Here is a 15,370-nt window from a genome sequence, read left to right on the forward strand (position 1 = left end):
TCCTCTCCCATCAAATACACAGGCATTGAGCATGTTCATCTACCTAGGAAAGGAGGTACAACAGAGGGAGGCCTACCGGATATCCTGTCTAAAAACATTGACCCCTAGTGGTCTGAAAATTGACTTGGATCTCAGGCAATTCTTATGAACAATAAGTCTTAAAAATGAATATATTATTTCTACGGCTTATTAGGGTACACCCAATATGTTCCCCCTTTTGATGCTTATTATGCATTATGGTTGAACCAAAATATTAGATGTAACAAAAATGTAATGAATTGGGAAACAATTCAATATATACAGTGCATTCGGAAAGTATTCAGCCCACTTGACTTTTTCCACATTTTGTTAAATTACAGCCTTATTCTAAAATGTATTAAATAGTTTTTTCCCCTCATCAATCTACACATAATACCCCACAATGACAAAGCAAAAAAAAGTTTAGAAATTTTTGCAAATGTGTTAAAGATAAATAACTGTCTCTCCAGAGATGATTGATTGGGTTCAAGTCCGGCCTCTGGCTGGGCCACTCAATGACATTCAGAGACTTGTTCCAAAGTCACTCCTGCATTGTCTTGGCTGTGTGCTTAGGGTCATTGTCCTGTTGGAAGGTGAACCTGAGGTCCTGAGGGCTCTGGAGCAGATTTTCATCAAGGATCTCTCTGTACTTTGCGCCGTTCATCGTTTCCTCGATCCGACGAGTCTGCCAGTCCCGGTCACTGAAAAACATCCTCACAGCATCATACTGCCATCACCATGCTTCACCGTAGGGATGGTGCCAGGTTTCCTCCAGATGTGACGCTTTGCATTCATCAGACAAGAGAATCTTGTTTCTCATGTCCTGAGTCCTTTAGGTGCCTTTTGGCAAACTCCAAGCAGGCTGTCATGTGTCTTTTACTGAGGAGTGTCTTCCGTCTGGCCACTCTACCATAAAGGCCTGATTGGTGGAGTGCTGCAGAGATGGTTCTCCCATCTCCACAGAGGAACTCTGTCAGAGTGACCATTGGGTTCTTGGTCACCTCCCTGACCAAGGCCCTTTTCCACAATTGCTCAGTTTGTCCGGGCGGCCAGCTCTAGGAAGTCTTGCTGGTTCCAAACCTCTTCTTGGGACCATCAATGCTGCAGAATTATTTTGGCACCTTTCCCCAGATCTGTGCCACGACACAATCCTGTCTTGGTGCTTTACGGACAATTTCTTTGACCTCATGGCTTGGTTTTTGCTGACATGCACTGTCAACAGTGGGACCTTATATAGACAGGTGTGTGCCTTTCCAAATCATGTCCAATCAATTGAATTAACCACAGGTGGACCCCAATCAAGTTGTAGAAACAGCTCCAGGATGATCAATGGAAACAGGATGCAACTGAGCTCAATTTCGAGTCGCATAGCAAAGTGTCTGAATACTTAATATGTAAATATATATGTAAATAAGTAATGTTTTTAATTTTGAATAAATTTGCAAACATTTCTAAAAACCTTATTTCACTTTGTCATTATGGGGTATTTTGTGTAGATTGATGAGGATTTTTTTATTTAATCCAATTTATAATAAGGCTGTAATGTAACAAAATGTGGAAAAAGGGATCTGAATACTTTCCGAATACACTGTATTTAAGTTTCACTCAATTCATTTACACCCCTCACTATTGTTATTGGTTACACTAATTGCACCGTTTGTCTTCATAACCTGGTTCAAGCATTCATGACATTACCCTGAAGAAGGCACAGTGATGCCGAAACTTTGGTGTTTTACCCAATAAATGACTGGGAGTTGTTATATATAGGTCTTGTGACTCTTTATGTATTTTGATAGCTTACAAATAAAAGGGAGTTAACAATGACAAACATCACAACCTGGAACGACAACAGATGCATGTTGATTGATTTAAACATTGTTTCATATTTGGTTGGTTTCCTGGACACAGATCAAGCCTAGTCCTGGACTCAACTGCTACTGTTAATGGAGAATCTCCAATGAACATCATTCTTAGTCAAGGACTAGGCTTAATCTGTGTCTGGGAAACTGGCCAAATAAGTGGTAGCCAAAAATCTTGAGTACAGAAAACTGCAAATCATGAGCACACTCACGATATACACCTAATCTGTATCTGTGTAGATGAGCACAGCATCACATTTTACATCCCAGTGCCACAGATTTAGCTTATCTGGTATTGCACAGAGTGGCGCATTAGGGTTGATTGTCCTACTGCAGAAGACAGGGTTTCAAACCGTGCACCATTTCAATGTGCAGGGCACAGGAGGTTGGTGGCACCTTAATTGGGGAGGACGGGCTCTTGGTAATGGCTGGAGCGGAATTAGTGGAATGGTATCAAGTCCATCCAACACATGGTTTCTATGTGTTTGGTGCCATTCTATTTGCGCAGTTCTAGCCATTATTATGGGCCGTTCTCCACTCAGCAGCCTCCACTGGTGCAGGGGCATACATCAAGTAGGCTACTCTTAACATCACACACATAAGATCAGGGTCATATTCATTAGTGCATGTAGCAAAACGTTATGCAATGGAATAGGAAAATGAATGTTTGTTATTGGGTAAGTTCAGGGAGTCACTCCCTGTTTCAGTTAATTTTCTTCTGCTTGATGTCAGGGAATACGACCCAGAAAAGTGTTCAAACAAAGTATTACTGTCAGGGACGGATATCCTACTGTACAGCAGCAGGGCCTCGTTCAGGTCGGAGTAACGTTACTGAACGTTCAGATAAAAAATGTATTGTGTACAACATGACTGGCCAATATTATAGATAGACATATCAGAATTATGAGTTGTGTCTGAATAGGAAATTGAGTCAGCTCTATCAATTCTATAGTTTTTGAGTGCTTCTTTTTTGTTTTTGAGTGCTTCACCTCACTGAATACGCCTGGGGCACATTCAGCAGGGTGCAACGTTGTTGGATGTTCAGATAGAAATATAATATGTAGAACAGACAAGCCTCTCTTACCTGTAGAATAAGGAACCATGTTAGCTCTATTAATGACATTTCTATCACCAGTTTCTGAACATTTCCCCTCACCGAATACATGTAACAATAGCGGGAAGGTCAAAGATGCTTTGTCCAATCAGAGCAAGATTTTTGGTAATGATGTGTCCACTGTCCAGCCATATCAAAGCAAAGGGAGTTCAGGGGTGTGGAGAAGCTCCCGTCCTTGGTCTGAGTCTCTGAGGGCGAAGACTGTCACACCTGAACTGTACGCTGCGGGGATCACGACATGGCTCATCCTAAACTGATCTTCATCATCATGGTCTTCCTCACGAATCATCTGCCTCAATTGACCTAAGGGAGTAAAGGACCACACGCACAGGTGTGCACACACGCGTCATTGACATCCTGCTTTGGTAGAACTAAATTGTGTGTTATTCTGAGACAGAGACAGAGAGAGACAGAGACAGAGACAGAGAGAGAGAGAGAGAGAGAGAGAGAGAGAGAGAGAGAGAGAGAGAGAGACACACACACATAGGGCACCTTCCTGTGCCCAGGCGTTACTGACACAGATCTTAAAATGGCTGGATAGGTATTTTACATAACACAGTCGATGACGTGGCACACAACAATTGGTTGATGCATGCAAGATCTGAGCAGGGGAACATGACCAGAGTAACAGAGAGCAGTGAAATCTCTCCCTCACCCTCCACATCCAGGGCTTTCCAGCGTGGGTCAGACTGGTCGTCTGATAGGCTAGACAGAGGGGCGTCAGCTGTCAATCTCAGCAGCACATCCTCTCGACGTATCAGCAACACAGATTCACTGCAGAGTCGCTGATGCACCTCCCGCTCACTCACTGGGACATAGAATGCATGAAGTCACACACAGGCTATACTCTCTCACACACACTCACAGACACACACACACACACGACTTACCCACATCCAGGGGGTTGGTCATATAGACAGTGTCGGGTCCGACCCCAAAGATGAGTTGGTGGTGCCATGCGTCGGGCACCTCCTCTCCCTCTGGCACTGCCAGCTGCATGTTCATGGTGGCCACGGGCACTGCCCCTTTCTGGATCCACTGTGCCAGCCAGGGTACCAGCCTCACCCGCCGGCGAGGGTGGAGGGGGAAGTGGCGACCCAGCACGCGCCCACCACTGGCCTGCTCCGCCCCAGCTATCAGCTGTGCATGTGTGGCGCCTGTGAGAGGGGAAGAGACAGAGAGGAGGGTGTATCACAGATATACAACAGTGGAAAATAAATACAGAAACACACAAACACACAGTTGTTAACACAGTTAACAGAGCATTTGGTGGTCATGGTTGAGGGCCTGTGGTCCAGTTAGAGAAATTGTGGTATAATGAGGAAGTTCTAAGGGTTGTGGTCAGAGTAGACTGCTGGATGAGTGTTGTGGTTGGCTGTTGTGTTAAGTCAAATCAGGGTTGGGGCCAAAGATTCTTGTCATAAATTGTGGTAATTAGGTTAGATTGTGGTCAGGTGATTATTGTGAAAACAGTGCACGGTTGTTAGCTAAAAAGAACAAGGAGAGTAAGCGGTCAATACCAGCCTCGCTCCGGGAGAACAGGTAATCGGGCAGCGGCGCCTCGTTCCTCCTCAGGCACGTCCGCACACACCGGTCAGCCGTCTCGGGTGCCACAATGATGCCGAGGGCCTGTAGGACGTCCACTACGGCCGTTGCCCCACAGGCGGACGCTCCTATCTGCATGGTCTGCCTCTCCACTGCCTCCTGGATTGACCATAACATAGCCCCTTGTCCCTGCCTTTCCTCTCCATCTTTGGGACATTGGGATACACAGCAAGCCGTTTCAGTCTGCTTCTCCTCATGAGGATGCTCTCCCTCCATCTTCACAATCCACACCTGCTGAAAAACGACTTATATGATGATCATATTTATTTTTTAGACGGCATTGCATATTGATATGCTTGACCGATACAGACTCTTATCAGAATCACTGTTATGAGTTGTATAGTTATGCTAGGTCGGTGAGAATCGCACACAGAGCCTTTTGATCTGAATCTACATTTGGGGAATACTGACAAGTAGCCCAATAATAGACTACCTTACAGTACATGTTCTATTTAAAAGACAAATTTTCTCTGGCAGCCAAAACAGCCAAATACACCATCTAAACTTAAATAGATTCTCAAATGGCCTACGGTTTTAGAAAACATATCACATCAAAATAATTATTTCACAAATGCAAAATATGCACTTACTGTCCACTGTTTTACAGTTGCAGAAGACAGTATTTTTCAGTGACAACAAAGGTGTAATCATTAGCCAAACAGTTGCAACTAAAACTAGAGTTTGTATTGGACAAATTCAGGTCGATCCCTCCCCAATTCGTTCCGTTTGCTTCCGCTTAAGAAATGTTTTGCGTCCTTCTTCCGTTTACACCAAGGGTTGGATTCCAAATCATTTCCCAATTGTTTCATTTTGAACAGAACAATTTTTTGGGTTCCGTTCCAGTACTGTTCCAACCAGCAAAATAAAGTTCTGAACCAGTTTGAACCAAAACAAGTAACGGCTTATATCGTCCCTTACTGTTACTTTTTAAACCTCCAAAATCGTTATATATATATATTTTTTTTGTTCCCGAAAATACGATGATGTGGAAGGAACGTTCAATGTCTGAACTTCTGAGAGTTGGCTTAACATTGGACCAGAGCTACAAGCTTGTGTGTGCCAGTAGCGGTTAGGGTGACCACATGTCCCGGATTGTGCGGGACAGTCATGCATTTTGACCCTTTGTCCCGCAACAAAACAATCATGTCCGACATTTTATCAACAAATTCAAACAACACTAATTTAGAAAAAAGGTTAATTTGTCTCTTATTTTAGTCACACATTACAACTTGTCTCTTGCAGTCACAAAAAAATATATATATCATAAGGATGTGGTAGTCTAAGCCTACTGGTAATGTTAAACACTTCTCCAATCGTTGTTGAGATTTGATATTCTGCGCAAGACGAGAAGTAGGCCAATGTCACAGATAGGCCTATTGTCAACCAATCATATTTCTTAAATCCTTTCGGCTGAAATTCCAGCTAAACTTGAAGAGGACAGTAGGCCTAACTGCCAAATGTTTTTATTAATATAGGCTAAAATGTTCAGGGAATGTCCAGCAAAATCATCCGGTTGTCCTGCATTCTTTTCAATGATTCCACCCAAGTAGTGATGCGTGAGTAACATCACTGTGGAAGCCAAGCCCCCCCAAAAGCCAAGCCCCCCACTATAACCTGTTAGTTCATACACGCATTGACACTGGGATATATAGGCCTAAGGCCAAGACAATAAGATGACACAGTGGCAAAATAAATTCAACCACACAATTGTTTCATTACAAAACCAGAGAGCAACATCTGTCCGGTGAAGTCCACAAAACATATGGCATGTAACAAGCAGTTACATGACCTACAGCAAGGTCAAGCAAGGTAATGTTTCTGACATTTTCGGACTACGAAACAACTAAATTTAGAACCATAGAGAGTTACCGCAAGTCACAAAGAAAACAGGAGTTGCCGCCACTCTTCCAGCACCATCTCAACTTCAACATCATCTAAACACCTATGCTTAGTCTAATACAGTGACAACTAAAAGATACCAAAAACGATTAAGTCCAATCAACTTAAACTAAATATGGTGTGGCCGTCCATGGTTCTGATTTGTGTGTGTGTGTGAGTGTGTGTGTGCAAGTAGAAAAAACATGTTGACTCACCCTACTTGTAGAAATGCCAATGCCGTCCTTTTCTTTCATGTTGCCTAAACAGTCTATGACTCTCTCATACAGTACACATTTTTAGTTTTTGTTGTCCTAGGCTACCTGGCTAAAATGCTTGCTCGCTAGCCTAACTTAACTTCAGGAGCAACAATGCGCCAGGCCAGCTAGTAAACATTAGCATACTACATCTAGCTATATGTTGAACTTCCATCCTCTCAGGTCAGTGTATGGTCAGGGCACAATGTAGGAATGTATGGTTGGATCAGAATCGCATTAAAAAAAAAGTCAAAATTCCTATCTCCATTATGTTTGGTTTCTGATGTGATTGCTCTGAAGCCAAATCCAAACTGGCTTCCTTTGACACTTTTTTTTGGCACACTATGACCATTCACAGCTGAGATCACTCACTTTATCTCAATGCTGGTTGGCTATTATTTAATAAAGGGAGGCCAAATGCTTGCAACAATGTAATACTCTATTTTGACCAGACAGCATCAAATAGATAACTGTTTTGTTCGCTCGGATGCTCCAGTGAGATACATTCAACTTGTTGAATAACACTTATGAAACACAGAGAGACAAAAGATAAATGATTATTATTTAATTTTTTACAAATGATTTTTTGTTGTAAATTCTTTGGGGAATCCTGGCTTCCCTTGGCATCCATGAAAACACGCCACTGGTGTGTGCACAGAGTACCACCAAAATTTAAATGAAAACACTTCTTAGCTTTTTGTAGTTAATGAATCCAACGTAAAATGTGATACTATAGTATCCTTAACTAGCATTGAAAAAGTGAATTATTATTCTCTAATTAAAAAATCAACGCAGATTCGAGTCCCTTGTGAGAATTAGTCTGCCAGTGGGTAACCTGCCATTCGTTCTATTGATCAACATGCAATCACTGGAGAATAAACTGGATGAGCTCCATTCGAGACTATCTTACCAACAGAATATCTTATAAACTAATATATTAAGTTTCACCAAGTCGTGGATGAACGACGACACTGGGTTTCCGTGCATCGGCAAGACAGAACAGCTACCTCTGGTAAGACGAGGGGTGGTGGTGTGTGTCTATTAGTCAATAACAGCTGGTGTGCAATGTCTAATATTAAGGAAGTCTCGAGATATTGCTCCCCTGAGGTACAGTACCTCATGATCAGGGGTGAAAAAAGTACCCAATTGTCATACTTGAGTAAAAGTAGAACTACGTAGGGCCTCCCGGGTGGCGCAGTGGTCTAGGGCACTGCATCGCATTGCTAGCTGTGCGAGCCCAGGCTCTGTCGCAGCCGGCCGCGACCGGGATGTCCATGGGGCGACGCACAATTGGCCTAGCGTTGTCCCGGTTAGGAAGGGCTTGGCTCCCTAACCGGGACAACTAGCGACTCCTGTGGCGGGCCGGGCGCAGTGCACGCCAACCAGGTCGCCTGGTGCATGGTGTTTCCTCTGACACATTTGTGTGGCTGGCTTCCGGGTTGGATGCGCACTGTGTTAAGAAGCAGTGCGGCTTGGTTGGGTTGTGTTTCGGAGGACGCATGGCTTTCGACCTTCGTCTCTCCCGAGCCCGTACGGGAGTTGTAGAGATGAGACAAGATAGTAACTACTAACAATTGGATACCACGAAATTGGGGAGAAAAGGGGGTAACATTTTTTTTTAAAGTAGAACTACTTTAATAGTAAATGTACTTTAAATATACTTAATTATCAAAAGTAAATGTCATTGCTAAAATATCCTTAAGAATCAAAAGTATAAATTATTTCAAATTCCTTATATTAAGCAAACCAGACAGCATCATTTTATTTACGGATAGCCAGGGGCACACTCCAACACAGACATAATTTACAAATTACGCATGTGTTTAGTGAGTCTGCCAGATCAAAGGCAGTAGGGATGACCAGGGATGTTCTCTTGATAAGGTTGTGAATTAGACCATTTTCCTGTCCTGCTAAGCAGTCAAAATGTAAAGAGTACTTTTGTGAGCCAGGGAAAATGTATGGAGTAAAAAGTACATCATTTTCTTTAAGAATGTAGTGAACCACGGTGCCGGAGGAGATGGCCGCCGTTTTACGGTCTCCTAACCAGTTGTGCAATTATGTGTTTTTTCCCAGCATTATTTGTAAATGATTTTGTACATAATGTTTCTGCAACCGTATCTTACGGAAGAAAAGTGCTTCTGGATATCAGGACAGCGATCACTCACCTCGGATTAGACAAAGATTTCTTCAACAACAACAAGCAGGACTCACACGATATTCTCCAAACACCCCACAGGGCAGACATCCCAATTTTTCGCAAAAGGAAGTGAGGCAGAGGACGAAGAGCCGGATGCTTCGTCCGGACCCGCAGAAGGCAGAACTAGGAAAGCTGCCGTTACTGTCAATATTACTCGCCAACGTGCAATCATTGGACAATAAACTGATATCCTACCAACGGGACATCAAAAATTGTAATATCCTATGCTTCACGGAATCGTGGTTGAATGACAACATGGATATTCAGCTAGCGGGAAACACGCTGCACCAGCAGGATAGAACAGCACACTCCGGTAAGACGAGGGGGGTCTGTGCATATTTGTAAACAACAGCTGGTGCACGAAATCTAAGGAAGTCTCTAGATTTTGCTCGCCTGAAGTAGAGTATATTGTGATAAACTGCAGGCCACACTACTTGCCTAGGGAGTTCTCAGCTATACTCTTCGTGGCTGTTTATTTACCACCACAGACAGATGCTAGCACTAAGACCACACTCAGTCAGCTGTATAAGGAAATAAGCAAACAGGAAACCACTCACCCAGAGGCGGCGCTCCTAGTGGCCGGAGACTTTAATGCAGGGAAACTTAAATCAGTTCAACCAAATCTCTATCAACATGTTAAATGTGCAAGCAGAGGGAAAAAAATTCTAGATCACCTGTACTCCACACAGAGATGCGTACAAAGCTCTCCCTCGCCCTCCATTTGGTAAATCTGACCACAACTCTATCCTCCTGACTCCTGCTTACAAGCAAAAATTAAAGCAGGAAGCACCAGTGACTCGGTCTATAAAAAAATGGTCAGATGAAGCAGATGCTAAACTACAGGACTGCTTTGCTATCACAGACTGGAACATGTTCCGGGATTCTTCCGATGACATTGAGGAACACGCCACATCAGTCACTGGCTTTATCAATAAGTGCATTGAGGACGTTGTCCCCACAGTGACTGTACATACATACCCCAACCAGAAGCCATGGATTACAGGCAACATTTGCACTGAGCTAAAGGGTAGAGCTGCCTCTTTCAAGGTGCAGGACTCTAACCCGGAAGCTTACAAGAAATCCCGCTATGCCCTGCGACGAACCATCAAACAGGCAAAGCGTCAATACAGGGCTAAGATTGATTCATACCACACCGGCTCCGACGCTCGTCGGATGTGGCAGGGCTCGCAAAATATTACAGACTACAAAGGGAAACACAGCCGCGAGCTGCCCAGTGACACGAGCCTATCAGACGAGCTAAATCACTTCTATGCTCATTTTGAGGCAAGCAACACTGAGGCATACATGAGAGCATCAGCTGTTCAGGACGACTGTGTGATCACGCTCTCCGTAGCCGACGTGAGTAAGACCTTTAAACAGGTCAACATACACAAGGCTGCGGGGCCAGACAGATTACCAGGACGTGTGCTCCGGGCATGTGCTGACCAACTGGCAGGTGTCTTCACTGACATTTTCAACATGTTCCTGATTGAGTCTGTAATACCAACATGTTTCAAGCAGACCACCATAGTCCGTATGCCCAAGAACACAAAGGCAACCTGCCTAAATGACTACAGACCCGTAGCACTCACGTCTGTAGCCATGAAGTGCTTTGAAAGCCTGGTAATGGCTCACATCAACACTATTATCCCAGAAACCCTAGACCCACTCCAATTTGCATACCGCCCAAACAGATCCACAGATGATGCAATCTCTATTGCACTCCACACTGCCCATTCCCACCTGGACAAAATTAACACCTATGTGAGAATGTTATTCATTGACTACAGCTCAGCGTACAACAAAGCTCATAAGGACCCTGGGACTAAACATCTCCCTCTGCAACTGGATCCTGGACTTCCTGACAGGCCGCCCCCAGGTGGTGAGGGTAGGTAGCAACACACCTGCCACGCTGATCATCAAAAGGAGGAATCTACTGAGATGAACTTGATCAACCAAGTTGATTTCACCTTTCTCTCAATGCCACACACTTGTCACTAATTATCAGGACTTCCCTGACAGGCTCATTCACACCTTTTTTTGTACTTAAATCCTGTCCAGTTTTTTTTTTTACAGTTGTGTGTGTCCAAGTTAAGAGAAAGTTTATTTCCTATTATCCATGTGTATTTCCTTATTTTTGTTATTTGAGATATATTGGTTTAATAGTAATCCTTATCACCTTTACCTTTTATGTTATGCAACCTGCTTGGAATGCATCTTCTCTGTTGCAGAACCACACACAAATCCAACTTTACCATGTCCAACCACAAGTCCTCAATAAATATGTGAACTTTGGCACTGTCTCTGCCGCCAGCTTGCTCTCTGACCGGTGCAGAGAACCCCTGGTGACATCTATCCAAGCAGGTTACCCATCTTGGGTTTATTAGACTATTTGTCAGCAGCCATGTTGGAAATGACCGCCAGGGGGTAATGGACTAAATTACTAAATTATTAATAATTATTACTAAACTAAATTATTATTAATTGCACTTATAGCCAAAAACATACGTATTTCAACATGTCCAAGCTGTGTGTGAAATTTGCTGCTGGAATATGGTCAAAATGACCTCAATATGGAACATATTATGGTCTTGCGAGTATCTTATGATCAGAATTGTTGTCTACCTGTGGGGTTTATTTAATGAGTAAATAACATTACAAAGTCATTTTCATTTTGTTTGAAATTATTTTAACCTATTTTCTAACAGGAAATCTGGATGGCTGGTTGACTGACCGGCTTCCCAGACTGGCTCCAATCTTTAGCTAATGTTCATTAAGCTATCTGGTGTTAGTGTACCAAGAGTGAAACTTGTATCATAAAATGGAACAATTATGTCACCTATCCCTGGACTATACCGTAAATTAGGCGCTAAAGCTAGTTTGCGTCTATGAATGGGTTAACTGACACGTGACCGTGGTAGCTAGCTACTGTATAGCAAGCTAATCTTATCATCAAGAAGTCCCAAAGAGAAGTCTTCACAAAACCGAATGTAACGGTTTTTTTTTAAAGGACACTAACCTTAACACGAAGCTAGATTTGCTCTGCTTCCTGATGTCTGCACTTTTACTATAATTGCAGAGTATGCAATGACAAGAAAAAGCAACTGTTCTACATGCTATATTTAACGTTGATTCCGGTTGGTTTGGTATATCCTCTGCCTGGATTGGACGAGAACATTTCCATGATGTATTACTATTGGTAGACAAATATGTCAATCACTCATGGCACGCAATGAATGCATCTTGGAGAGTAGTTGTCTGTATCTACGGCAGCGAATGAGAGGGGTGAACACCATGACCACACGAGGGCAGTGATGTCCATTATTTTCCAGGTAAGACATTTCAAATCACAAATGACTGTCAACATAAAAGTTGAGGGATACTTTCAATACCTTCACTTTCATCCTCATCAGACTGACCGTTACAAGAACTGCATTTTGTTCGGGGGCAACTAACAGGTATGTTTCTGCATTTACTTCTGTTCAATGTCATGTGGAGGTAAATTATTTATGAATGATTAAATCAAGAATAACAGCATTTATGAAGTCAATCTTTAACAATTTCTTGATTCAATTAATGTTGTCATAGAAAGTTGCACCTCTACATTCGCAAATGTTTGTTTTTCTTTTGAAAGTTGTTTATGTATGACATAGTGTTGTAAAACAGGTTCAATATAGCCAGTTAAAAAATTATACGGGCAGATTCCAGGCTAAAAGTACATTAACAATGTCATTATACAAAAACTTGTATGTATTATGTTTGTTTGAATTATTGTCTTCATTATCTCCATTATTTTGCTGTAGGTTTAACAAAAGCATGTGGACAGTAGTTGGCATGTTGGCCTCTGTGTGCCCCACTGGTAAGTCTGTTATATTCTGCCATACAGACATGTAAATAATTCAGAAAAAAGGGATTGAAATGGATCATATTGTGAGAATTCCAGATATGTATTTTTCAACATGGCACCAGTACAATTGCAGGCTAAGCACCAAAACAGAACAGGTTGCTCCTTGGTTTTCTATCTTTCTTTCAATAAACCCCAGAAGCATTCCTAGATGTGGTCTCAAATACAGAATATCATAATACAATAAATCATACTGTTGCGATCTTTGCTACATGGGCCACATTATAATTCCCACCAAGTGATCCCACCAAGTGTTCGCGACCCAGGTTTGCTTCCCTTCCCCGTGCTCACTACATTGATGTCAGAAGGCGGTTGTGAGGCCATCAGAACGCAAGGCCCGGACGTGTGAGGGGGCTGAGTAGTCGAATCATGGGTACGTGCCTTCCCATTCGGAGGGGCAGTGTAACGAGCCACGTTGCAATTCCCACAAAGTGAGTTAACCCTATTGGAAAGATGAGTTGGGTGTTTGCCTTTCATGCCAGTGACTCAGGTTCGTTTCCCTGTCCCACCATACCCTACTATACCATTGGTAATACAAAGTAGGCATACAGTCTATCACACGTCGAAGGTTTGGCCTAGGTAGAATTTAATTAAACTAGACACAAATAGACTCTGGAAAAGAAGTAGGGACACCTGACACAGCCACAAGACCACAAATTCAATCCCAAATACATGCCAGTAGTTAAACCACATATGTACCTAGTAAACATGTGGTTGCAGAAAGCACATTATATGTGGTGCCAAGATATGAAGATGTCTCCTTGAAATGTTATGTAAACACAGACACTAGCCACCATCTCCCAATGAGGTTTCGAGGCGGCACTTAAAAAGCTATAGTGTACCCCTACAGACGGGCAAAAAAGCCTTATCTGAGGAAGGGTAGGGGGAAATTGCGATACTATTGTTGCCGATTGTACCTGAACTAAAACTTATTCTTAAAATGGTGAGCGAATGTGTTTTCAGCACTTTTATCTCCATAACTAATTTTCGAAAGGCTCTCTTGTCCATTTGCAGCAGAAATATAGTGATCAATATGTTTGGAACATCAAATTGCAATAAAATCACAGTATCGAATCCTAATACATATAGAATCGTGATACACTATGTATACAAAAGTATGTGGACACACCTTCAAAATAGTGGATTCAGCTATTTCAGCCAAACCCGTTGCTGACAGATGTATAAAATGCAATCTCCATAGACAAACATTGGCAGTAGAGTTGTCTTACTGAAGAACTCAGTGACATTCAATGTGGCACAGTCATAGGATGCCACCTTTCCAACAAGTCAGTTTGTCAAATTTCTGCCCTGCTAGAGCTGCCCCGGTCAACTGTAAGTGCTGTTATTGTAAAGTGAAAATGTCTAGGAGCAACAACAGCTCAGCCGTGAAGTGGTAGGTGACACTAGCTCACAGAACGGGACCGCCAAGTGCTGAAGCGTGTAAAAATCTTCTGTCCTCAGTTGCAACACTCATTACCGAGTTACAAACTGCCTCTGGAAGCAACTTCACCACAATAACTGTTTGTCGGTAGCTTCATGACGCCATTCGACTCTGGAACAGTGGAAACACGTTCTCTGGAGTGGTGAATCACGCTTCACCATATGGCAGGACAAATCTGGATTTGGCGGATGCCAGGAAAACGCTACCTGCCCGAATGCATAGTAACAACCTTAAAGTTTGGTGGAGGAGGAATAATAGTCTGGGGCTGTGTTTCATGGTTCGGGATAGGCCCCTTAGTTCTACTGAAGGGAAATATTAACGCTAGAGCATACAATGACATTCTAGACAATTCTGTGCTTACAGTTTGGAGAAGGCCCTTTCCTGTTTTAGTGGTGACAATGACCCTGTGCACAAAGCGAGGTCCATACAGAAATGGTTTGTCGAGATCGGTGTGGAAGAACTTGACTGGCCTGCACAGAGCCCTGACTTCAACACCATCGAACACCTTTGGGATGAATTAGAATGCCAACAGTGAGCCACGACAAATCATCCAACATCAGTGCCCGACCTCACTAATGCTTGTGGCTGAATGGAAGTAAATCCCTAAAGCAATGTTCCCAAATCTTATATAGCCCTTTTGCCAGAAGAGTGGAGGCTGTTATCGCATGGGGGACCAAATCCATTTTAATACCCATGATTTTGGAATGAAATGTTCGACAAGCAGGTGTCCACATACTTTTGGTCATGTAGTATACATATAGAATCTTAATACATATGGTATTGACACCTCAGTATTGTGATAATATTGTATCATGAGGTTCCCGGCAATTGCCAGCCCTAATCTGAGGAGCTTGTGATGTAGCATTTCTCTTCTGTCTAAAACTGTCAAGGATGAGACAGATGTTTTTTTTCCAATTTATTTATTTATTTATATATAGCTGAGATATCAAAGTGCTGTACAGAAACCCAGCCTAAAACCCCAAACAGCAAGCAATGCAGGTGTAGAAGCACGGTGGCTAGGAAAAACTCCCTAGAAAGGCCAAAACTGAGGAAGAAACCTAGAGAGGAACCAGGCAATGAGGGGTGGCCAGTCCTCTACT

At 42.8% G+C, this 15,370-nt stretch overlaps 1 protein-coding gene across 5 annotated transcripts in view; it reads right to left on the reverse strand.

The window, feature by feature from the left end:
- Nucleotides 1-1,731: 1,731 nt before the first annotated feature.
- The window catches only part of LOC112254022, a 29,220-nt gene continuing 15,581 nt past the window's right edge, over nucleotides 1,732-15,370 (reverse strand). Inside the window, exons 1-5 of one of the 5 annotated variants that reach the window (XM_024426225.2) lie at nucleotides 6,690-7,264; nucleotides 4,512-4,827; nucleotides 3,882-4,148; nucleotides 3,647-3,799; nucleotides 1,732-3,294 (exon numbers count right to left, since the gene is read on the reverse strand). In XM_024426225.2, coding sequence (XP_024281993.1) covers nucleotides 3,125-3,294; nucleotides 3,647-3,799; nucleotides 3,882-4,148; nucleotides 4,512-4,827; nucleotides 6,690-6,728 — 945 coding nt within the window. In that variant the 5' untranslated portion in view covers nucleotides 6,729-7,264 and the 3' untranslated portion in view covers nucleotides 1,732-3,124. Of the gene's footprint in view, nucleotides 3,295-3,646; nucleotides 3,800-3,881; nucleotides 4,149-4,511; nucleotides 4,831-6,689; nucleotides 7,265-11,944; nucleotides 12,090-15,370 lie in introns of those variants that run through there. The other 4 variants (XM_024426228.2, XM_024426227.2, XM_024426226.2 and 1 more) reach the window with 4 other exon arrangements.

This window comes from Oncorhynchus tshawytscha, linkage group LG07 (assembly GCF_018296145.1).
Source record: "Oncorhynchus tshawytscha isolate Ot180627B linkage group LG07, Otsh_v2.0, whole genome shotgun sequence".
Lineage (NCBI taxonomy): Eukaryota > Metazoa > Chordata > Actinopteri > Salmoniformes > Salmonidae > Oncorhynchus > Oncorhynchus tshawytscha.